The following is a 25,493-nucleotide window of genomic DNA, read 5'->3' on the forward strand; positions in this document are numbered from 1 at the left end:
CTAAAACCGATGTGAATCGATCATAGACGCTTCCTAAAACCCGTTCCCGTGGAACTCATTGGGCCGACCCATCTCGCGATCACCTATTGCGAGACAGAGTAGATATAGCTCTCGCGCTTAACAAATGGAGCAGAATGAACTCATCAAACCTGGCTTAGATCTCGATGCATCGCGTCTAGACAAGCAAGTTAGAAGAAATGCCGACTCCACTGTCGTTGAACCATAAATCCCGATCCTAGACCAACATCTTGTCCCAGATGTTGATGATGAAAGATAGCAAACCACCAGTGACCCACAAAATAACTTATATCGCCAGTGTGAACAACAGGCAAGAAAACGAGGACATTTACTTGCTGTACTATAACTTTGAATAAATAACACGTGGCAACCTTTCAAAAGGAACATGTTAAACTTATTTTTACATATTTTTCTGCCTCTCATTATTTAATTTTTTTCTTCCACATAAAATAAACAACAAAAGAAAAGAATCTTGCTGTACACGTCCACCACTGCTTCACCACCAAGAATTAATAAAACCCTCCAATGCAAGGCAACAAGAAGGGGAAAAAGATGATAATCCTAAGCAGCTAAAATCACCACACACCACAAGATCCTATGGCCAGAGCCACAAAGTTCCAACACAAAGGAGGAGGGAGCTGAAGAAACGATAGTAATAAAAACCCCAAATTTCACTCCAACAAGAGTCCAATTCCTGCCTCGAAGGATCCAAACCCTAGCCCATCCAAGATCCAACCCACCCTGCGGCTGAGGTCTCACCACCAACCCGACGGAATCCGGTCCTCCTCAACCCTCGGCCTCGCAACTGCCACCACTACTCCCGGACGGAGACCCGAGAGGCCGAGACCAATAAACAAACCCGCCCGCCGTAAAAGACTCAATTTTTATTCCACCTCGGCTCCCTCCGCCGCCCCGGCTACGCGCGGCGGCATGGCGCTCCTCATCCGCGCGCCGCTCACCTCCTTCGACGACTCCGGCGACGACGACGAAGGGTACGCATCCTCGCTCTCCTCCGGCGCCGCGTCGCCGTCCCGCTCTCCATCGACCTCGCCCCCCGAGGCCCCGCGCCCGCGCCCGCGCCCCGTCCTCGGCGCGCCGCGGGTGGCGGCGCAGCTCTCGTCGTCCACGGACGACGAGGCCGACCTGTTCGACGACGCCGCCGGCTCGTCCGGGGACGAGGTGCTCGAGGAGGTCTCCAACGGCTTCTTCCGCATCGCCCGGGTGCCCCCGCCGCCGCCCTCCCCCTCCTCGGACGAGGCCGCGGCCCCCTCGCCCCCCGCTTCCGCGGCCGGGGGCGGCTCGTCCGCGTCCTCCGGGGAGAGCGAGTACTTCGGCGCGGCGGAGGGGGCCGAGGAGGAGGAGGCCGCCGCCGACGTGTTCGTCGACGCCGGAGCGGGGAGCGGGCTGGAGGAGGATGGCGGCGTCTTTGCGGCCTCCGCGGCCGCGGCCGCCGAGGGCTCGCTGGATGGGAGCTTCGTCAGCTCCATGAGCGTGCTGGATGACGGCGCGGCGTTCAGTGATTTGGTAAATCTCTCGGATATGTCCTTGATGAATGGTGGTAAACAGGGAGCTGAGGATTCTGGTGCTGAGGCTGTCAACGGTGTGGAGCCTGAGCCTTCCATTGGTGACGCTGGTGGCACCCGCATTGTGGATGCTTCAGAGGGGAATGCTGGGGGGTCTCAGCAGGAGCAAGTTGTCGTGGAATTGCCTCCTGCGGTGAATTCTTCTCAACAAGAAGAAGATGCTGGTCTTGACCTTCTCAATGATGACTCTGATGCAAAAGATACCACACCCAAGCATGAGGTTGCTGAATTGCCTCATGTGGTCAGTTCTACAGAAGCAGAAGCTACTGGTCCTGAAATTCACAATGCTGATTCTGATGCAGAACATACCACGCCCAAGCATGAGGTTGTCACACATTCTGATGATGCCAGCCCTCAACATGTTGCCACAAGAGATGCCACTGTTGAGCCTGTGGAAGTTCATACCAATGTTGACAGCTCACAGTTTACTGTTGACGCGGGTCATCACAAGGTAGATGGTGAAACTGATGGCGATCATGAACCTTCTGGTGAACCTGCATCTGTACCAATCATTGGGACAAACAATGCTTTAGAATCTCCTGGAAAAGAAATGGAGGACAATGTGCCTGCCTCCAGTTTGGATGATTCAGATGAGGATCAGCTGGATGATGATTATCAAGCGGAGGAGTTGAGCGGAAAGGAGACTGAGCTTTTTGATTATGCAGCTTTAGCTGAGCTTCTCAGGGCGGCAAACAGATCACCTACACAGGGCAAGGCCAAGGTGTTTCCAGTTGAAACCTCTGATTCCATCCAACCATCCCATACCGTGGTCGGTGTCCCTAGGACAAGTGTGGCTTCTACCCATGTGCTGGATGCAGTTGCTGACCCGGAGAACACGATGACTGATGAGGAGAAGAAGTTGTACATAAAGGTGGACATGGCACGAATCAAGTATCTGCGTCTTGTGTATAGATTAGGGTATGACACTGAACATCAGGTACCTGTACAAGTGTTATATCGGCTCAGTCTCGTTGAAGGCTTCAGGCGCATAAGGATGGCAGACCATTCCTCAGAACTTGAGAATGCCTGGAGCAGGGCTTTGCAGCTTGAGACAGAGGGAACAGATGACTTGGAATTCTCCTGCAATGTATTGGTCCTTGGGAAGACAGGGGTGGGAAAGAGTGCAACAATAAACTCCATCTTTGGTGAGGATAAATCCAAAACAAATGCTTTTCTACCAGCAACATGTTCCGTGAAGGAGATTACTGGAGTTGTTGGTGGTGTTAAATTTCGTGTCATTGACACTCCAGGACTTGGGACTACAGTTAGGGATGGAAAATCAAACAGGAAAATGCTCAAGTCTGTTAAGAAGTATATCAAGAAATGCCCCCCTGACATTGTTTTGTATGTTGATCGGATCGATACCCAACGGCAAGGTGCAGACGACCTATCCCTATTGCAATGCATTACCAGTGTCCTAGGCCTGTCAATATGGTCGAAAGCCATTATCACTCTTACTCACTCAGCAGCAGATCCTCTTCCTGAAGGACCTAGTGGCTCCCCAATTAACTATGAGATGATTGTGACCCATCGGACTCATGCGCTTCAGCAAAGCATCAGACAGACCACTAATGATCCTCGGATTGAGAATCCAGTCGCTCTTGTGGAAAATCACCACCTTTGTCGGAGGAACATGGAGGGTGAAAAGGTGCTTCCAAATGGCCTTACCTGGAAGCGTCTGCTCCTCCTCCTGTGCTACTCACTGAAGATGGTTGCTGAGATTGATACTCTTTCAACCCGCCGTGCTGCTTCTCCAAGACTCTTTGATCTCCGTCTCCAGATGCCTCCACTTCCTTACTTCTTATCATCTTTGTTGCAATCTAGAGAGCACCCCAGGCGTGCAAATGAACAGAAGGTTGAGAGTGTGGGCTCAGATGTTGATCCTGATGAATTGTTGGATGACGATCAAGAGGATGAAGAGTATGACCAACTTCCTCCCTTTAAGCCATTAAGTAAATCACAGGTTGCAAAACTCTCCAAAGAGCAGCAGAAACTGTATTTCGACGAGTATGACTACCGAACCAAGCTTCTTCAGAAGAAGCAGTTGAAGGAACAGCGCAGAAGATTGAAGGAAATGAAGGAGAGTGAGGGCAATAATCATGATGTACTTGTGGAGAATGATCATCCTGATGACGAGTATGACAATGATAGATCTCTTATGCCAGACTGGGCCTTGCCATCTTCATTTGATTCCGATGATCCAGTATACCGCTATCGGTGTCTTGAGCCTGCAACGAACCTTCTGGCACGTGCTGTTACCAACCCTCAAGGATGGGATCATGACTGTGGGTTTGACGGTGTGAGCCTCCAATACAGCCATGAAGTTGCCAAAGCATTTCCAGCTTCTATGTGGGTCCAAGTTAACAAGGACAAGAGGGAATTCACCATTCATTCGGAGTCCTCGATATCAGCTAAGCATAGTGAGTATGCTTCAACCCTTGCAGGCTTCGACATACAATCCATGATGGACCAGCTTGCTTACACACTCAGGGGGGAAACCAAGTTCAGGAACACCAAGAACAATGCCACTACTGGAGGTCTGTCCATGACTTTAGCAGGAAACACCATGATAACTGGAGCAAAGCTTGAAGACAAACTTTCAGTTGGTAATTGGTTAACACTGGTAGCAAACGCTGGTGCTGTGTCCGTGAAAGGTGATACTGCGCATGGAGTGAATGTGGTGCTGAACCTGCTTCAAAAAGACTATCCCATTATGGGCCTAGGCCTTGCAACTTTGGGTGCATCACTGGTAAGGTGGCATAAAGAATGGACTACGGCTGCAAACTTGGATACCCAGTTCTCCGTGGGAAGGACTTCAAACATGGCAGTTCACGTTGATGTGAACAACAAGCTAACTGGACGAGTGAGCATCAAGGCCAACAGTTCAGAGCATCTGACGATTGCTCTGTTAGGTGTCTATTCGATGGCAATGTATGTGTGGAAAAGGATGCATCCTCGTGCAGATCCGAATAATGAGTAGCACTGGTTAGTTCTGTAGTTTTGATTTCCTAATATTTTTTATCCCTGTCCCTCTTGTTTGAGTTTCCAGTTGTTCTATTAAACTACTGTTGAAGCTTCTCCTGTTCCTTATTGTATCTCTATTTGTGTTGACATAGCTGTAGAATTTATGCACATGTATGTGGCAAATAACACCACGGAGCAGATGCCTAGGATTTTGTTGTTCATGCTGGCGATAAATATTTCTGGTACTTATTCATGAAAAGTTTGCAATTTCGTTGTGCAACAGTCGACCTGCTTAGGTTTCATGTGTGTGATTATCCTTTGGTTCTTCCAGCCTTCCATACTTTGTCTACTACTCCCTCCGTCCCATAGTATAACATGCTTTTTGACACTAGTGTAGTGTCAAAAAACGTCTTACATTATGGGACGGAGGGAGTAGTTCAGACAATAAATAAAAGTGTGCAAAGATGGCAGTCCAAGAATGCATATATTGTGTCAGGATTTTCACCCTTTATGCTCGGAAGTAGGGAGTCCAGTCACTATTTGTGCAAATGAAGTAAAGCTCCCTTTCAAGAAGAGAAGGTCAACCCTCTTAGAGGCGATTTTAGGCCAATAGCGCTTTGCCACGTGTCTCCGAAATTGACTGCATTGACTATTGTGTCAGGATCTCTCTAGCTGACTCTTAGTGGATGAACGGTGTGGGTGCTTCGACTTGTTCCAGCCCTTCCCCTACCCTCACTCCTCCAACCCCTCTCCCTCTCTGACAAGCAGCTGCCTCAACCAGGAGACAGCAACGCTGGATCTGGCATTGCATGTCTATTTGTGTTGACATAGCTTGTAGAATCTATGCACATGTATGTGGCAAATAACACCACCGAGTAGATGCCTATGTTTTTGTTGCTCATGCTGTTGATAATTGTTCCTGGTACTTATTCATGAAAACTTTGCCATTTCATTGTGCAACCGTCGAGCTGTTCAGATATCATATGTGTTTATCTGTGGTTCTCTTCAGCCTTCCATTCATTGTCTACCAGTTAACAACACTAGAAGTACGCAAAGATGGCAATCCAGGAATACCTTTTATGCTTGGAACTAGGAAGTCCAGGCATATTTATGCAATGGGTCAAGGACTCAAGGGGCTGTTAGTTGCTGCCCTGAGACAAACTAGCCTGTACCGCTCCAGCATGTGAGTTATTCTTTCCCAGGCTGTTTATGCGGATCAATGTGATGTATAGTGTTGAGCCGTCAGTTCCGTTTCTGTCGAGGAGTAAACAGTAGTATGTGCCTGCCTTTTTAAGCAACTGCCGTTTCCTGCTTGTTGGTGGCGTTGACGGGAACATAAATTGCTCATCCAAATCAATTGTCCGCAAATTAGGCCGACCTACTCTTGCTATCGAAATGGCTTTCAGTTTCAGATGCTTTAGGCTATAAGTCCATGGCTCTTCCATGTTTGCAATGATTTTGTTGGATGACGCAGGTCAGGAATCACGTTCTTTGAAACGCCCGAGGCCCTTGCCACTGGCGGTGTGAGGGGAGCGATTTCATGGATGGACCCGGACCTTGTGAATGGATGTAGAAGTTTGGCCTAAAAAATGTCTGCTAATCAAATTATATTTTTTTCCTGGGTATGTGTCATTCATTTCTTTTTCCAGGAGGGTATGTGTCATATAGGAAGTTATATTTAGGCTCTCACATTAGTGGGTATTGGCAATACTGTTTATATACGTTCCTTTATGGTGCATACCTTTTCTGTTTGCTGCTTGTGAAAATATACCTTTTCTTTTCATCATGGGATTTCTCGGGCTAACATGTCTATGAGAGTTCTTTGGCTAGTTTCTTCTTTCTTTTGAGAGGACGCTGGAAACTTTATTGATCAAGCAACAATATTACAAAGCGTCTTCGGATGCAATCCGGAGTGGAATGAATGAGAAATAGAGAGACCACTAGGGTGGTAGAGTTCATACACCATTTCTCAAACTTGAGGGAGCTGCTACATTATACTGCCAACGAACGTGCTTGAAACTCGAAAGCCGCACAATTGAAGCACATCAGCCACCACGAGCAGCCACGGGTACAAGAATTGAGGCGCTGCACCAGGGAGGGAGAGGCAGTCCGAGGCGAAGTCGACCGAGTAAATATTCTCCTCGCGTGCCAAATAAACAGCTTGACAGAGCGCAAGAACACCGAGAATGTCATCAGCTGCAGCCTGCAGGCCACCGCACCACGTCGGGCTAATTTTGTTACCAAAACAACAGAGTTTAATTTTATTGGGCTAAATGGCCACGAAAACAATAGATCCCAACTCCCAAGTGCACGCCAAAAAACTACGAGTTGCTGCTACAAAAACTCTGTGGGAGTAACAAGTGGTCTGCTACTACCCCAAACAAAACAAAACTTCATCCCAGATCTTAATCTAGCTTGCATCATCTTAATCCCAGATCTTGACTTCCCTTCCCTGTACCAATAGATGGCGAGCTCTTTAATTTTTAATTAGCCTTGCAGGCTCAATGTCTTAATCCAACCCAGGACTCTGTCCTCCTTCACCCATCAAAGGGCTAACCACACCCGCTCGTTCTTATCTCGTCTTGTACTCGCATTGTTGCATCACGTTTGCAGTTCGTCTTCTCCCACTTTTCAGGTAAGTGCCTTTATGATTATTGCCCCTTTTTTTCAAGTGTTTACAATTCTGTGCTACAGTTTCCCATGATTCTGAAATTTTTCTGCTAGTATGTCCAACTTGCTCCTCTCGTTTCCTGTCTATTTTGCTTTGTAATGTCCGGCCATTTTCCCTACAAGATTCGGGGAAAGATGGCCCTGAAAAAGTTTTATGGATGTTTATGTTAAATTAGAATAAGCTCCATTAACTTTTAGTAACCTGGTAGATAGTCTCTGTAGGATTTGCCCTCGAATTGTTACTTTGTGTGGTGTTTTCATCTATGTCTCTTCATACACTAGTAGAAAACAGGGCTTAGGTCACAGGGCAGTTTCCACATTAGCCCCGGTTCAGTCACGAACCGGGGCTAATGTGTACTTGTAGTTTAAAAGGCTTAAGAGATCTGAGTGGCAGAAGAAATGAGAAATACAACCCACAAGTCTGATTTAATGCCTCTTATTTCCATGTAAAAGAAAAATCATGCACTCTCTTATTTATACTCAGCAAACTTTGCACCGGACGCAGTAGGATGGAAAACAAGTTAGTGGACGGAACAGTTGATGAGAAAATCGAGAAAAGGAGGCTACCATACCAATTGATTAAAAAAATTACCAATGATTTCGATGACGAGCGAATACTTGGCAGTGGTACATTCGGAACAGTTTACAAGGTATGACTAACACCATTTTTGCCTTTAGTCTACAATTCATGCAAGCTTTGTAATTAATGGTGGAGAGTCATTGACGAATTTGGCTCTGCATACATTCAGATTTCAGAGTCACCGTTCTATGACGTGTCATGCTAACTTTATAATAGTTCGTTTTTTTTAATGGAAATCTTTCTTTTCTCGAGAAGATGCAAAAGTTCACATCTCGATGCATTGATAGAAAGAGAGAATAAATCTTATTAACAGATATACAATCATATATGCACCATCCTCACACACACACACACACACACACACACACACACACACACACCCCATATTATTGCACTTTCAATATATTTTCTCTACTAGTATAACAAACAATTTTGAGTATATTAACAAGAGGTGTCAAACAGGGTGTTTTTGAAAATGGAGAAGATATTGCTGTCAAGGTACTTCATAACAGCATATCAGGACTTGATGGTGAGGAATTTCGAAAAGAATTCCAAATCCTTAGGGAGCTCAAGCATCAAAACGTTGTGGAGTTGGTGGGCTTCTGCAATGAACCAGAGGAAGTACTTGTAGAGCACGAGGGAAAACAAGTGGTTGCTATTGAGATGCATAGGGCGCTCTGCTTTGAGTATGTACACAATGGTAGTCTTCATACTTATATTTCAGGTAATTACGTTGGTGATCTGAGCCCCATGTACTCTATTTTTCATGTATTGAAAATGGTTATTTGGATTACATTTCTTAGCACACTAATAAAAGGGATATGTGTCATTTTCCATTGCTTTTCTGCAGAAGTATATACAGGACTTAACTGGCACACACGTTACAAAATAATAAAAGGGATATGTGAGGGTTTAAAATATCTTCGAGGGGGGTTGAAATCTTCTATATGGCATCTGGACTTGAAGCCTGATAACATATTGCTAAATAACAAAATGATACCAAAAATTGCTGACTTTGGTTTATCAAGGCTCCTTCGTGAAGAAAAAACAAGAAAAACCCTCAATTGTTTTGGAACACGGTAAGCTAAATGCCAGATATTTTATGCTATTAAGTTGGCTGCATTGTCCTATACATTTAGTTCTTATTTAGAACTAATAAAAATGCACCGATCTTCCATAACTATTTTATGATTTATTTATTTTTATCAGCTAATTAAATAACAAGTTTCATTGTTTTTATGGCATGCAGTGGATATTGGGCATCGGAATTCATAAACCATCAAGTAATCTCGGAATACTCTGACATATTTAGTTTAGGTGTTATAATCGTAAAGATAATGATCGGGTCCGAAGGGTACACACGAATTGCTGATATGACGACTCGGAAATTTGTTAATCATGTAAGAAATACTTTTCTCCATACTCTAGTTACGACCAGTGGCGGCCCACCCCAAGATCTTGCTTTTGCTTCTTTAGTTACGTGAAAAGCAACTTTTTGGGCCATTTTTCTTTACCCCCCCCCCCCCCCCCCCCCCCCGAGTTCCGGCCTCCGCCACTGGTTACGACACGACAGATCATATTGTTTGAACATCGCTATGGTACTGTTTTTAGTATCTCGGTTCTGTATTATTCTAACTTCATTACGAATGTTGGAGGTACATGAAAGCTGGAGGGGAAAACTAAATGGCATAGCAAAGCCCAGATCACTTGAAGTATACTGCAACCAAGTGAAGAGATGCATTGAGATAGCATTACAATGCTTGAAACCGAACAGACAAGAAAGGCCTACTATAGAGAATATCGTTTCTAGTTTGAACGAGACAGAATCAATGATAGGTGACCGAGGGCTGCAGATAGAGCAGGTAACAATCAATTGTGACACATATATGTCACTTCGAAGTTTCTTAGAAATTCAAATCATTAGGTACCGACTCTTTCGGACCTAATGTAGTGGGTCTATCATACCAAGTATATGCATGCCAACTAAACAATTTAGTTGAGGTGAGATGCAATTAAATGAAAAAAAAGAGTTCGATCATGATACCCTATCATAATAAATGATATGCTACTACTACCTTCGTCCTGGTTTATTGGCCCCCTTCGTATTTTGTGTCAAATTTTGACTATAGATTTAACTAACAAAATGTTAATGCATGTCACAAAAAATTATATCCTTGGATTCGTATTTGAACATAGTTTTCAATGGTATAATTTTTTGTGACATGCATTGACATTTTGTTAGTTAAACCTATGGTCAAAATTTAACACTAAATACGAAGGGGACCAATAAATCAGGACAGAGGTAGTATGTGTCATCCCAAACAATAAATGATGTCATCTAAATACAGTTATGATAATATGCACTATGAAGGTAATATCATACACTAGTATCATGCTACTAGCTTATGATTCTTCCCACTACAAGTAGCCTCATAATTACTTCTGGTCATTAAGGCCACTCCCAATGCATAAGTGCTTAGATAAGGTGCTAAGCATATAAAAAAGTTTAGCAACTAATGTCCATAATGCATAGGTGCTTCACTTGTTGGTGCTAAGCTCCCCTCATTTAATACTTTAGCAACTAAACTATTTCATGCATTGGTGGGTTTCTTTCATTTAATTGCTTTTGCCTAGGTTCACATGCTTGGCATTGGTTCTTCTTGGGGTCACCAAACTCACCTCTCTCCTCTTTATTACCTTGCCACATCATATTTTTTACCTACATGATAGCCTTAGCACCTGTACAAGGTGGAGCATTGGGGAGGGCCTAAAGGCGACCCGGGAAATATGCAACTTATTAACTAACCAGCTATTGTCAGATCAGCAAGCAGTGCTATTTTGTCATACCGCAGACCCCATTAATCTGAGGTTCATTCTGTCACGTGATTTCGCCCACCCGAAAGTCTTCCCCTGTAATCAAGAAAGACGTCCAATAGCAAACCTAATCCCCAGCCTAGACAAATAGAATAGAGGGGTCTCAAAACCTATTATTTTGAAAGGATAACCGATCAAAGATAATAAGGTTGAAGGTTCTTAGATATATTTGAAAATGGGTAGCGGGAAAATGAAAGGTGAGTCCGATACACTTTTATCGCCCCTCGATCTCAGGAGCAGCAGCCTATGGAACAAAAACTTGCTAACACCCTAGATAATTTTGATCACATGATACATGGTCAAGCAGCCAACAGGAAAAAGAATGAGTGAGACACCGAAAACGCTAAACTTACGGGGATTTCCTTACATGCTTGATCTACGGGACGTGTCCTCATCCCATCAATCCCCCTCCCCTCCCCCTTCTGATTTTTATGAGAGATGGTACATCTACGAACTGCGAAGGGATTACATAGTGAGGAGGGTTACTGGATGAGGTGTCAGACCATGATTAGATTTAGTGGGGCCCATCCAATGAAATTCATGGGGTGGGGGGCAGAATTAGGTGGAAGATTGCGTAAAATGTTTGTAAAGCAGCCCGTAGGTGTACGTTTAGACTAGCCACAATGGAGAGTAACATACACATATCCCTAGACTATGTTACTACCTTCATAGTGGGTAGTAACATAATGTGGTGTCATGCAAAGCTTCATTTATTAGGTTATAGACTCATATTGCATTGGGACATGTGATGTTACAGTAACTAGCTAAGTTACTCAAACTACCTCTCTCCTCATTAACTCATTGCCACATAAGCAAATTTGCTGAATTGGACTCGATGTTACTGCTGAAGTTACTCCCACTGTGGCTAGTCTTATTGGATTTTAATTGTGTGGGGCCCACTCCCCTAGTTTCCCTTTAAACCCCCACGCCATCCCGTAAAGCAGTCTGTATTGCTCGTAAAACACCAACAACCAAAAGCACCCACTGCTCTAGGTTTTGCTCCCTTGAATTATCACAACTCCTCCATCACTCATATGGCTGTCAAGACGAGAACCTAGCCGCCACACACCTGTCATCCTCCCTCGCTCCTATAGCTGTCATTGGACGAAAAAGTTGCAAAAAAACATCTTCATTTTCAGATGAATTCTATCTTATGAAATCCACTTGATTAAACCTATTGCACAACTTTGTTGGTGACAAAGCTAGAAGCTACCGTTAACCAATTATAAAATGAAGTTTGGTAACCCTTAAGCAAGTCTTTCACATCTCGTGAATATACGACAACCTTAAGCCTTAGGATATAGCCTACACATATGCATATGAGACAAAAAAGGCATACCAGAATACCATGTTCTCATAGTGTACAATAGTGGCTGGATCCAATCCCGTCTACTAACATGTCTAGAGTTCTCATAGTGTTCAATAGTAGATTGATATCTTTATATCTATGACCCATGAAAATGATCATCAACTGCCATATGTCTACATATTTTTTTTATCAATTGAGAATTTAAATATAAACATATAATTTCACAAACAGGTCACATAATTGGTAGCCCATTTGAAGGAAATTGTTAAAAAAACATTATTCACGAAATCATGCACTTGCAATATATAAGCCTCTGTACGGTTGCTTCTAGGCCGTATTTTAAATAGTCTCTCGGTTGGACTAGAGTCAATCATTTAAGTTTTTCTTGGTAGCTCTTGCTTCCCAACTTGACGACGTGATTTCATGGATATTTGAAACATGAATAAATGACCTAAAAATGAAGGGAAAGTTATTGTGCAGAAGTAAAGTTAATTTTTCTAGTGGCAGCTAATAGGGGTTGCACGTGTGATTCAAGCTAGCATGCTCTGTCAACAGTGACATGTCAATACTTTTTATCCTTGCTGATTGAAGGTTTGAGGTCTAACACATAATGCTTGCTATTGTTCTTTTAGTTTGACGATGGTGGAGATTCCGTCCCTCATTCCATGAGTAGCATCACCTTCGAAACTTCTTCAGGTTAGCGCTATCTGAAATGTTTGCTATACATACTTGTGCTGGCTTTCATGAATAACAACCTTTGGCATGGTTCCTGCAAAAACAATGTGGCTCAGTGTTATCCATGCCCTACAAGCGTACACAACCTCAGTTTTGCTCAGGGGGAAATGAAATGTTTTCCCTACAAGTAAGGGAGGCCCAAATCTCCCATTTCAGCACTCAGATTTGTGCGGATTTGTAAATCAAATTGCCTCACTTTCCCCCTACTCTAGTACCATCTCAATAACGAAGAGAACTCGACTCTCTTTATCTATTCCCGAACTTGAGAAGAGAGAAACCCGAAGAGGCACGCATCGGCCCACGCACACTTGGCCAGCCATTGCATGTGCCTCGCAATTCGGAAAGCTGGTCAGCCGATGCATGTGTGTTAATCTTTGATTGCCGTGGGACGCTCCCATGCATGCATGCTTTGGTCAGAGGTTGCATGGTCCACCCACCCTACCTTCCATGCTTCTTCATTTGACTTTCAAATTTGGATCTATTATATATTATGGACTGAAGATTCAATTTATTTTCATTTGCATATTTGGGTTCCTTGCGACGAGGGCTTTGAAACAAGACCACTATTGAGTACGTTATGACAAGTTTAAACATTTTACCAAGTTCCAAATTTTAAAACTTGATAATTGTAATATTCAGTTTTTGCCAACTTTACCAAGTTCCATTATTTGCTCTTAGGGTTGAGGGCTTAGGGTTTAGATTTATAGGCTTAGGTTTTAGGGTTTAGTATTTGTAACTTAGGTAATTTATCTTTCGTTTTTATCAAGTTTTAATAGCTGAAACTTGGTGAAAATTTAAAACTCGTAACAATCTATTCAAGGGTAGTCTTGTTTGAAAGCCCTCGTCGCAAGGAACACAAATATGCAAATGGAATATGAATTGGACTTTCGGTTCAACAATATGTTAGATTTAAAGTTGGAAGTCAAAAGAAAAAGCATGACAGAGTGAAAGTTTAGTGCATTGATGGACTTACAAAGCATGCATGCAGTGGGGTGCCCCAAAGTAATCACGGGTTCAGGGGACCATGCAACCTCTAGCCAAAGCATGCATGGGAACAACTTTCTAAATCGCAACACAATTGTAGAGGCATATATTGACAGCTTTATAGAAAGGCCCCTCAATTTGCTAACTATCTCAAATAATCCATATTCCAGCCTACAACATGCGTAAGCAATGTTTCACATGATAAAAGGACCAAAATGGTTTCTAAATGATGAAATAAGATCTACACTTTATCACACTTACCATGCATGACAAAAGAACCAAAATGACTTCTATATGATGAAATAAGACCTACACTTTATCACACTTTTATCATGCCATCAAGCCGGTACAACCACACAAGAGTTTGGCCTTGACTTATGAAAACAAAGATGCACACACCTAAAAGTTAAAGAATTCACTTCAAAAAATGCAGCCTGAAAACAAATAAAGGGTAAAATTAATTAGTAAGGCGGAGCGTTGATCCGAAGTTTAAAATAAAATTTGTGCGACGTAAACACTTCTTTGGCCACTTATTAAGTGAAGCTTTTTTTATCAATTTTAATGTTGGCTTTATTATACTTTTTTCTATTAGAAGGAAAAGGAGAAACCAGGAGACCCAATTACAAGCGGAACAGGTTCCATCATCCGACTGCAGTGAAATACGAGTACGACGTACTGCAAAATATGACAGATGATTTCTCTAAGGATCAACTAATCGGTATCGGTAGATTTGGAGATGTGTACAAGGCAAGATAAATAGTTCAATACTTGCATGTTCCAACTACGCAAATACCTCCATCGTTGATCAAATAAGCTTTTTTTTTTTCTAATAAGAGATTCCTCTCGATATAGGGAGTCAGTAAAGATGGACAAGTCATTGCTGTGAAGCATTTCCGTTCGGTTGACGAGAAACTATTCCAAGATGCATTCCGATACCATGTGCTGGCCCAGCATCAAAATATTGTCAAATTAGTTGGCTACTGCCACTCAGTTCAACAACCAGCGACGATGATCATAGTGGTAGATAGTGACGGAGGTATCCGTATTGTTCGCGTCGAGGAACCTCATCAGGAGGTGCTCTGCCTGGAATACATGGCAAATGGATCTCTTGAACGGCACATTTCAGGTATGGCAATGCAACATTCACCCTATACTGTAATACAATATTACTTTTTCGATAAAGATTACTCCCTCCGTCCCATAATATAAGAGCGTTTAGTATAAAAACGCTCTTATATTATGGGACGGAGGGAGTACAAATTACTACCTTGGCATTCTGACAAGGGAAGAATACGGGTGAGAAATCAAGTACCGTGGTTTGCTAAAATTGTAGTTGACTGCGATATATATAGCACAACTAATCTGATATAAAATCTCTTCCCCTTCCACAGATGAGTGTTCTGGACTCAATTGGCACTTACGATACGGAATAATCAAGGGCAGCTGTGAAGGCTTAAGATACCTCCATGAGGAATTAGAAAGTCCTATTATCCATATGGGCCTGGCACCTAGCACAATATTGCTTGATGAGAACATGATTCCGAAAATAGGAGGTATTGGTATGTCAAAACTTGTTTACAAACAAACCAGCCTCGGAGGAACTTTCTTGGGATTTCCCGGGGAAACATCTTTGGTGGGATCAGCGTGAGCTCCATGCCCTTATGTGAACTTCTCTTTTCTAGTGGTCAAATTGCAGGCGCTTTACACTAACACTGTCTATTTATTTGCCCATCTTATTATGAAGCGCATATATGCCGCCAGAATTCATTGATAAACAAGTAATCTCGAAACAATATGACATATACAGCTTGGGCGTTGTCATCATATACCTTCACTGTCAAACAGCTCTATATATCTTCTTCTACATATAGGACTAGCATGTAGTACGTATGTTTCGATTGAGCTTCTTGACAGTGTGAGTTCACCTAACTTTCAGGATCGAGAACATAATTGGTTTTAACCTGGGCGCAGTTTCTGCATTTGGATATGTAAAGGCCTCGAGAAGGTAATGAACATACTGATACTGTATGTCCTTTCTTCTGTTTACTTGAAGAAAATGAAATTCTCAACAGCTCAAAAGCTTTGCTGGATATTGCAGTAAACTAAACTAACAGCTCTCTTGTATACTGTTCTCCATACATGTATCACTTTGCGTCACGGTCAATTATATCGTCTTTAATTTTTGGCGACGCGACGCAGTTGAAATTTGTAACATGGATATATTGCTTTGTGTAGGATGGTGGTTGGGTGCCACAATGGAATAGCCACGGTGGAAATACCTTCGTCTTGAACTTCGTGTTGGGATAGCGAAAACAACAACAACGAATGTTTGATGGAATCCAACCGAAACTTGATAGATTTCACTCGGTGCCTAAAGTGTGAGGTGGCCCGGCTTGCTACCAGCACCGAGAAATTTGAAGGGAATTGAAAACTAAGTATGGCCCCAATCCCGAAGACTCGTATTTAGTAAGCGGCATTGTTGTATTTATGATTTCACCAATTCCAACGTAAGTGTGAGTGCACAAAAGAACAGTTCGGTTTGAGCATGGGTTGTTGGTTCGGTCTGTACCGAGTTGCTGAAGTTCCGTTCTCAGCTGTGTTTTCCTTTGAACTGTAAAAACTGTGTCATGTTACTCTTTCTCTGATTCTTGTGTGGAGATGATATTGTTTCCTGATATGTGAAACTGAAGAACAAAATACCAACATACAGTATTAAGACCTCCACAGGCAGGACGCTAAGCTGAAACTTCAGATCTATTAGGGAGTATTTAGGAGAAGTGGATGTACTTCCGATCTGCACTGCCTGCTGCCTGTCGTCGTCAGGGACAATCCCTGCATCATGGCCGTGGAATTGAGCTGATGCCCCTTAGACTGCGAGGCGAATGGCAAATGGGGTCGTCGTCGTCGATGGCAGGGGCAGTCGCGCGGTGGAGGGAGCAAATAGCGGCGGGAGATGCCATGGGAACTACTCCCTCCGTCCCAAAATTCTTGTCTTATATTTGTCTAAATACGGATGAATCAAGTCACGTTTTAGTAGTAGATACATCTATATCTAGACAAATCTAAGACAAGAATTTTGGGAATGAGGGAGTACAAAAGAAGGGGCACCATGGGGGTGGTAAGGACAAACAGGGAAGCGCTGTCTACCTTTTATTTTATTTTATTTTGACATTGAGAAGTGGGAGACTGGGAGGAAGGGAAAAGGGGCAGTGATAGGCGCCGACCGATCGGCTCGTCACGCGTGGGCCGTTAGATGGCAGTTGTCTAGTCCATCGGATATGAGAAAAAACGGTTCACCCCAAAAGCTCCTTCTTGGCACAACACACGTCACCTTCCGCATCTCGCACAGCTTGTCGGGTGCGCGCGCTGTGCTCTCCGGCTGCCCCACCCTCCCCGCGGTCACAGCACCACGCCGGCCCTACCGCTCCATGCTAGATCTCATCGCCAGGATTCACGGCAACCCCCCCCCCCCTCCCCACCCCCGGTTGGTTGCAGCCCCAGTTACTCGATTGAAGCGAAAAAATGCCGGTACCCGCAAAATCAAAAGATAATGGTAGCAAAATTTAGCGTGGTTCCAACAAAAAACAAAACAAGGTGGTAGCAAAAAAGACATGATGATTCCAACAAAAAAGATGGCTGGTTGAAGCAAAATTTCTCGCCAGCCGCACCAAAAGTTGCGATCTCAGCAATAAAGATAAAAATGCTTCTATACTCGCATCTATGGAAAACGCTAGTTCCAGCAAAACAATGGCTGGTTGAAGCAAAATTTCTCGCCGGTCGCACCAAAAGTTGTGATCCTGGCAAAAAAAAAAGCTTCTGTACTCGCATACACGGCAAAATTGTTTAATGGTTCCAACAAAACCAATAGCTGGTTGAAGCAAAAAAAACATGTTGGAGGCCGTGGCTGTTGGTTTAAACATTTTACTATCACGGTTGTGGCACCTCCTGTCGCTGGTTCCAGCAAAAAGCTGACCAGTTCCAGCATCGTCGGCGTCGTCGCAGCTCTTTCAACGCCCCTGGTTCCAGCAAGCCACGACGCGGTCCCAGCTTCCGCCAAGACTGGTTGCAGCATGTCTCGCTACGGTTCACATCTTCTCCGATGACCGGTCGCCGCTTGTAGCTCAGCCTCGTCGGAGCGTGTAGCGTGAAGCTGGAGGACAACATATGCATTGGGGGGGGGCATGGCCAGGCCGTTTCCCCAGGCGTGCGGTTGCCCGTCTTGGCCGGTTGCAGCGCATAGGCCCAGCCGCCTTCGACGCCGACGACCTCGCCTGCCGGCGTGGATAGAGGAGATGTTATGGCGGAGGGCTCTCACCGGCTGGCCAGATTGAAAGAAGGAAGGGAGCGGAAGGGAGGGGATTGAACAGAGCAAGGAGATGCGCTTCATTTGGATAAGAAAAAAGTGATGGAGGAGATAAGGTTTCTGGGCCCGCACTGGATACGCGTGAGGGACGCGACTGGCCGACCGCTCAGCCGGTCGTCCGTTCCCAAATGTTTACCAAAAGAATTCGATGAGGCCGGTCTCATTCCCTAGCAGGTTAGAGCATCTCCAATAGATGGTCCAAATTTTGCCGGTCCAAAACCAGAGATGTAAATTTTGGACCGCCAAAAAGTGCGTTTTGGAGCTCCAAAAAAAGGCCAATTCCAACGGATGGTCCAAATTCATGGTCCAAAAGAGCAACTCCAATAGATGGTCCAAATTCATGGTCCAAAACCGGCCAGCAGCCGCCCGGCTGCTGTTCAGCCGCCCGGCTGCTGTTCAGCCGCTGTCCAGCCACTGTACAGCCGCACATATTTCAAAATAACATAAAAAAATTCATGTCCACAATATCAAATTATTACATAGTTCTTCAGATCCAGGAGATGCAATGCAACACGTTGGGGAATCATCAAGTTTTGTCATTTTTTTACCTTGGGGAATTCATGTCCCAAGTTAAATCATCAAGTTTTGTCATTTTTTTTACCTTGGGGAATTCCGTCGAACACCTTGTGCGCGCGGTGGAAGAAGATGGCCGCCGGTTGGATTGGCTGCCGCTGACGGCTGCGGTCGTCTCCGGACGGCGGCGGTGATAAGAAATGAGGTTGGAGGCCGGCCAAGAGGAGCTCGGCGGGCGGCGAAGACTAGTTTGGCAGCCGGGCGGAGGGCTTGCTGCGGCGGTCTTGCGGCCGGCGCAACGGCCGTGGACAGGCTCACAGCCGACAGGAGGTGGTCGGCGGTAGTCTAAGCCTCGGCGGAGGCCTACCGCGGCAGCCGGACCGCCGGAGGGGCCGAATCCCGCGCCGGCTGCCACCCGATTCGGCGGCGCGACGGGGGCGACGGCAGGGATGTGAGGTGGTGGCGGCGCTGACGGCGAGGTTTTGCGCGGTCGCGGCGGCGGATTCCGACCGGCTGTTCTTCGGGCGGGCGGGAAAGGAAATGAAATGGCGGTTGGGCGTTCACGGGCGGCGGCTGGTTTTGGACCAGATGCATCTCGTGATGTATATTTACATCGCGAGATGTTGTATTTTACATCACGAGGAGGCCACAGTCCAATTTTTTTTACATATGGACCGTCTGTTGAAGCAGCGTTTTTGGCCCCAGACGATCCAAAAGTTAGGTATTTTTACATATGGACCATCTATTGAAGATGTTCTTAGACCCATCCGGGATGGATGCCACCTGGCTACCACCATCTCAAAGCACAAGAATCCCGCCTACCATCGGCTTTCAATCCCAACAACCCATTCCCGTGTACGTATCGTAAGCTGCCGATTGGCGTGTACGACATCGGCGTCGGCAGTGGCCGCAGGCCATGTTGCTGGCCGTGCGGAATCCTCTTGCTGCCCACCGCTTGTCGTCATCGTCGGGGACAATCCCTGCATCACGGCCGCGGGATCGAGCTGATGCCCCTGTGACTGCGAGGTGCATGGTAGACGGGGTCAGCCGTGGATGGCAGCAGGGGCAGTCACGCGGCGGATGGAGCATATAGCGGCGGGAGATGGCATGTGAACTGCAAAAGAAGAGGCACCATGGGGGTGGTAAGAACAAATTGGGGAAGCTGCCAACCTTTTATTTTATTTTTGGACAAAGCTAATTTCTGAATTTTTTCGACAAAGCTAATTTCCGAACTCTCGGAATTCTGCAGGAGATCCGAATGACTCGTTTGTGGTTCGATTCCGATCACGTGGGGCGCGCTCGCTTCCCTCTTTTCTGATTTTCGGTATCTTTGCGGTTTTTGTGGGATCCTAATTTAGGCATTTAATGACGATGCTAATTTACACGTGGACATGGGGCAGGTGAGCGTTAATCATGATATGTTTTCCTCGGCGCTAGCAATTTCGATACTTGTAGTTTTATAGCTTAAAAGAATCATGCTAAAGCTAGGAATTGAACTCAACACTTCATATTCAGATCTTTAACACATTAGCCAACTCACCCACTACTTGGCTCGTGTCAAGTTCAAATAAAATACCACTTTTTGACCATCCGAGGGGAAAATGTTGTTATAACATCCCCCAGTAACTTCTGTCTAAATAAGATGATAACTTATGTACCACTGACCTGATAACTTACGTATAAACCAGTGGCGGAGCTACAAACAAAAAACTGGACGGGTCAACTAATGAAGAGTATAACTTTTTTACGCAATCGCCTCCTCACCCAAGAAAAGCTTAGGGTTTGTCTGCCTTCTGCCAGCGCCGCTGCCGGTTCGTCTCGTCTCCGGTGGCCTTAGGTCAATGACGGCGTGGTGGATCCTGACCCTTGCCGACGGGAGGGCTATGTTTTAAAATGTTCCTTCAAGTTTTGTTAGGGTTTGTGTCCGGCTCAGAAAGGTGAGACGGCAGCAACTCCGTGGAGATAGAATTAGGTTCTCCTCGTCTAGCCCCCGTCTGGATGATGTGTCTATCATCATCAATGGGCGTGTAGAGGTGTGTTTCCGACGAATTTGTCCTCGGTGGATTTGTTCGGATCTGGTTTAGTTAATCTACGTTTGTGTTTCTTCAGGTTGGATTCTTTCGATTTACGCTAGTCTTTATCGACGACGGTTTTTGTTATATTACGCTAGTTTTACGGGGCATTAGCACGACGACTTCCCGAGTAGCTCTTATATTTCTTTACAGAGAAAGTACATATATTTCATTGACAAAAAGAATACATTTTCTTATCTTAAGGGAAAGAAACACGGGTTGGAAAATGACCCTTTTTAAAATAGGAAAAAGTACCTGCAAAAAATAGAAAAGGGTGGTTTTTTGAGTTTTCTAATCTAAGAAAAAAAAAGTCACATCAGACGAGCCGGTGAGGCCCATGTACCCAACGAGCCAGCAAACCGACGGCGGGCCAGGACGAGGACGCGTCGTCTTCCAGCTACTCTGCGCTCCGGCCGGCATGGCCGCCCGGCCACTTCTCCACCCGCTGGAACCAAAAGCAAGGGTGTCCCACTGCCATGTGCTTTGTGCTTATTCCATGAGCTATCTATCTCGAGTAGTAGATCTGAAATTATCCCCGCACACAAAAAAGAAAGATCTGAAATTATTCCTCTCTACAGTGAGACACAACGCACGAGGCTTGCTTCAGTGGCACGATCAGCCTCCCTCTCTGGCTCGCGCACAAAAACACACCCACACCCCAGTCAATCAGCTCCTCGTTGAAATTAAAGTTCCCACCAACCATCGCTGACAATCCATCACAGTCAATCAATGCATCAACTCATCTTTCTGACACGGTACACACTCACCAGCCACCGGCACTGCACGCACCGGCCACCGACACCCACGCGGCCGAGCCAAAGGCTGGACCGGACCGGCTCGTGCCCAGCCCGCGCACTCGGGCAAATTTGACAATTTTGATTTGTGAACGAAATTAATTCACAAAATGAAATGCCTCTAAAAAATTTCATTCGTCTGACCTTTTCGAGTGGCACCTGACACGCAGACGCCCTACGGTGCAGCGCCTAGCTCCGGGACGTTGCACCCCTGTCCAGCGTGACAACCCCGAGGCTCGCACCCAGCAGTGCGGGGCCTCCGAGCTAGGCGCCACACATGTAATATGCAGCGCCTAGCCCTTAGGCGCTGCACTGTCTGTTACTAGTTGGCTGACTGGCCGCCCTACCCCACTCCCTCTCCCCCCCCCACACACACCAACACCCAAAGCATCCCCACCCGAGATTTGCCTCCTCTCTCCCCCTCTCAAATCTTCCCCCAAATCTTTCAAATTTGAAGATTTTATCCGTGGATTTCGAACTCAATCCCTCCCTCAAGGTAATCTTCTCCGATCCCCTTGTTTTGATCCAAGAAATGTCGACAAATTGCTCATTTGTTGCTAATTTTGGAAAACCCTAGTTTTTTATGGATCTAGAGATTTGTATGGAGATGTGAGATGTTTGTTTGCCAATTTCCTATGATTAGGCTTGTTAGTATGTTAGGGTTATTCTTATGGGTGTTCTTATGTTGGTGCTAGGGTTAGGCTTGTTAGTATGTTAGGGTTAAGGTTATGGGTCTTGTCATGTTGGGGCAAGGGTTAGGGTTAGGGTTAGGGTTGTTGTTTCATATATATGTTAGGGTTTGTATTCCGTGTTAATCCTTGGATTAGTACTCATGGAAGAAATGTTGCATTGTGTTGTTTGAATGCTTATAGGGATGGGAAGAACATGTGTGTTTGTTCATCGTGGGGACAAAGACGCCTTCTTGAAAGGCAATATTGAACCAGACCCGGATGAGCTTGACATCGTGTTTGATAATAGTCCTAGCTATGCGGAGCTCTTGGAATAAGTGAGGAAAGATTTGAATTGGATGGACCCTAGTGATATCGTTGAGTTGGAGGGAAGGCATAATGGTGGTTTTGGAATGCACATCCGTTGGAAGACAATGCGTGTCAACTCGGAGCAACGTTGGGTTGCATACAAAGAGACGGTGGCCGAATCACTAGACAAGGCTCTTGAGTTATTTGCAACGAAGAAGGTTGATTCAAGTTTGCATTTGGACTTGAACCGGAACCCCTCCCCTTTAGTTGCTAGTAGCCCCCCACCCTTGAACCAAGATGAAATTGTTGAACCTCTTTTGACACAACAAGTGAGGCCAACATTGAGCCCGTTTCCAAACAACCAAAATGAGGCTTTGCAAGAGGAGAATGATGAGTATGCAGACGATGACAATGAAGTTGATCCCCATGACAGCAATTTGGGTGATCTCGACAAATATCATTTGCAAGAGACACTGGACCATTCCATCCCTTATTCTCGTGGCTACGCATCGGATTCGGATGACGAAGGTCCCGGTGAACAAGTTGATGAGGAGGAGTTCACGATGAAGGAGGCCGAAGCTTTCGAGAAGGTATTCGGGCGGGATCATCGGACTACATTGTTCAAGGATGTTAGTCTCACGGATGAAGCTATGGTAGATGGTGGCCAAGGTATATCTCTTGGGGTTACGCCAAGATCTCACCGTGATTTGGAAGACGGCAAGAACGGGATTGCTAAAGGGTCTAAGTTTGAAACCTTCTTGGAATTGAAGATGTGTCTCGACAGCTACTCGGTTACGCCTTATCGTCCACAAAAGGTGGTGAACTCGGACGTCAATGTGCGCTACATGGTTGCATGTGCATGTGAAGATGAAAAATGTCCGTGGATTGTGCGTGCAAGACCATGGAAAGGGGGTCCCACTTGGCACGTAGTGAGTTGTGTGCCAACTCACATGTGCCGAGGCAAAAGGGTGGATGGCAAGGTTGTGTCCCAAGACCACAGACAACTCACGTCCGAGTTCATCGCTTACAGGCTCTCCAACTCAATATCCACACTTCCAACAATGAGCATCCAACATGTCATTGACCTTGTGAAAGCCATCTTTCATTAAAAGGTGAAATACGGCAAGGCATGGAAGGCGAAGCAAGCCGCATTTAAGATGTTGTATGGTAGTTGGGAGGAAGCATACAACCGAATCCCTAGGTTGTTGTTAGCCATGGCCGCCACAAACCCGGACATGGTTCATGTGGTTGAGCCTCATGGAAAAAAACAACGGTTCATGACGGAAGGAAAGTCCGAGTATTTGGCCGTGCATTTTGGGCGTTCGAGCAATGCGTGAGGGCTTTCAAACACTGTAGGCCGGTCATCACCATTGATGGCACGTTCTTGACTGGACAATACAAGGGCACCTTGTTGGTTGCGATAGCAAGTGATGCCAATAACCGGGTGTTGCCACTGGCATTTGCTTTGGTTGAGGTGGAGAACAATGACAACTGGGAGTGGTTTTGCGTCTTTTGAGGACGAAGGTGTTAGCCACTCAGAGGGAAATTTGTGTCATATCGGATCATCCAGGAATTCTTAACGCGGTGGAGATTGACATTCCCGGGCATGCTCCGTTGCACCATCGATGGTGCATGAGGCACTTTTGTTCGAACTTCTATAGGGCATGTGGCCTTAAGGAGTTGGCCGATGATCTTCAAGATTGTTGTCTCGCTTTCTCCGACAAGCGGTTCGCCACTTTGTTTAACAAATAGCTCGCACACAAAAACTTGATCCCGGGGGTCAAGACTTTCTCAATAGGCACATTCAATACCGGAACAAGTGGGCACGTGCTTTTGATGAGGATGGCCGGAGATACGGTCAAATGACAAGCAATATGGCCGAATGCTTCAATAGGGTGCTCAAAGGTGCACGTGGATTACCCGTGACGGCAATAGTTCAACACATTTGACAAGATGAATGCGTACTTTCTAAAGTACTCGATGGAAACGGATGCACAGATACAGGGTGAGAACAAGCGCAAGTACAAGTACAAGTTCCCACCCAAGGTTGATGAAGACTCGTTATTTTTTTCTTTTTTTTAAGAAAAAAACTTAGTAATTATAGAAAATTAACTAATAACCAACCTATTGCTTCGTATTGTCGAGGTTGGAATTTCAATCACGGAAGGTGGACTCACAAGAAGCTATACTATATGACAACGAAGAGTGGAAGTACGAAGTGAAAGAGCCAGGAGGAACCACAAACGATGGCCGCCAACATGGAGGTCGGGCTTTCAAAGTCTCGTTAACACGGTGTGATTGCTCTTGCGGGAGGCCATTGTTGCTTCATCTCCCATGCTCAAACTTGTATACCGCCGGTCGCGTTAGGAATGTGGACGTCAATCACCCCCTCACCGTGAGGGAGTCAGAGTTCTCAATCATGACGGTCAAGAAAACATGGGCTCCCCGCTTTCACCCATACTTTGACCAATCACAATGGCTGGAGTACCATGGAGTTCAACTATGGCCGGATCCGGAGTTGAAGGTTGTTAACGGGGTAGACGTAAGACAAAGCGTCTTAGAGGCGACATGGACGGATGGGGCCATGGTGGCCGCCGCAAATCGGGCAATGACCAATTCCAAGAGCCTCGTGAGAGCTCCCGTTGTGGGGAATGCAAAGGTCATGGCCACAACAAAGGAAAATGTGCGAAACCAAGAAAAAGGTCCAAGAGAAATGATGCAAGCACAAGCCAACAAGGAGCTACATAAGGTAGCCAACCAAGTGGTAGCCAACAAGTGCCGACCCAACCAAGTGGTAGCCAACAAATGCCAAGGCAACCAAGTGGTAGCCAACAAGTGCCAAGGCAACCAAGTGGTAGCCAACCAAGTGGTAGCCAACAAGTGCCAAGGCAACCAAGTGGTAGCCAACCAAGTGGTAGCCAACAAGTGCCAAGGCAACCAAGTGGTAGCCAAATAGGATCTAGGCAACAAAGAGGGAGGCAACTAGGACTTACAAGAGGCCGTGGTGGTGGTAGAGCTCGTGGTGGTGGTCGAGGCTGTGGTGGTGCTAGAGCTCGT

The 25,493-nt window shown here is 45.5% G+C and overlaps 1 protein-coding gene across 3 annotated transcripts; it reads left to right on the forward strand.

The window, feature by feature from the left end:
• Positions 1–815: 815 nt before the first annotated feature.
• LOC109776543 (translocase of chloroplast 101, chloroplastic) lies at positions 816–6,369 on the forward strand. Of its 3 annotated transcripts, none has more exons than XR_006664737.2 (3): positions 816–4,586; positions 5,575–5,748; positions 6,040–6,369. XR_006664737.2 is itself a non-coding variant. In XM_020335191.3 (2 exons), the coding sequence occupies exon 1, from the start codon at positions 949–951 to the stop codon at positions 4,579–4,581; it is 3,633 nt and encodes a 1,210-aa protein (XP_020190780.1). In that variant the 5' UTR covers positions 817–948; the 3' UTR covers positions 4,582–4,586; positions 6,040–6,369. The 3 variants fall into 3 exon arrangements, 1 of the variants encoding a protein (XP_020190780.1); XR_012183421.1 differs by having other exon boundaries at positions 5,597–5,748; XM_020335191.3 differs by lacking the exon at positions 5,575–5,748 and having other exon boundaries at positions 817–4,586.
• The last annotated feature ends 19,124 nt before the right edge of the window (positions 6,370–25,493 follow it).

The sequence above is a fragment of the Aegilops tauschii genome, chromosome 5 (assembly GCF_002575655.3).
Source record: "Aegilops tauschii subsp. strangulata cultivar AL8/78 chromosome 5, Aet v6.0, whole genome shotgun sequence".
NCBI classification, from domain to species: Eukaryota; Viridiplantae; Streptophyta; class Magnoliopsida; order Poales; family Poaceae; genus Aegilops; species Aegilops tauschii.

What these genes read in the sequence shown, in the direction of transcription:
- LOC109776543 (XM_020335191.3), top strand. Translation starts at nt 949, where the DNA reads ATGGCGCTCCTCATCCGCGCGCCGCTCACCTCCTTCGACGACTCCGGC.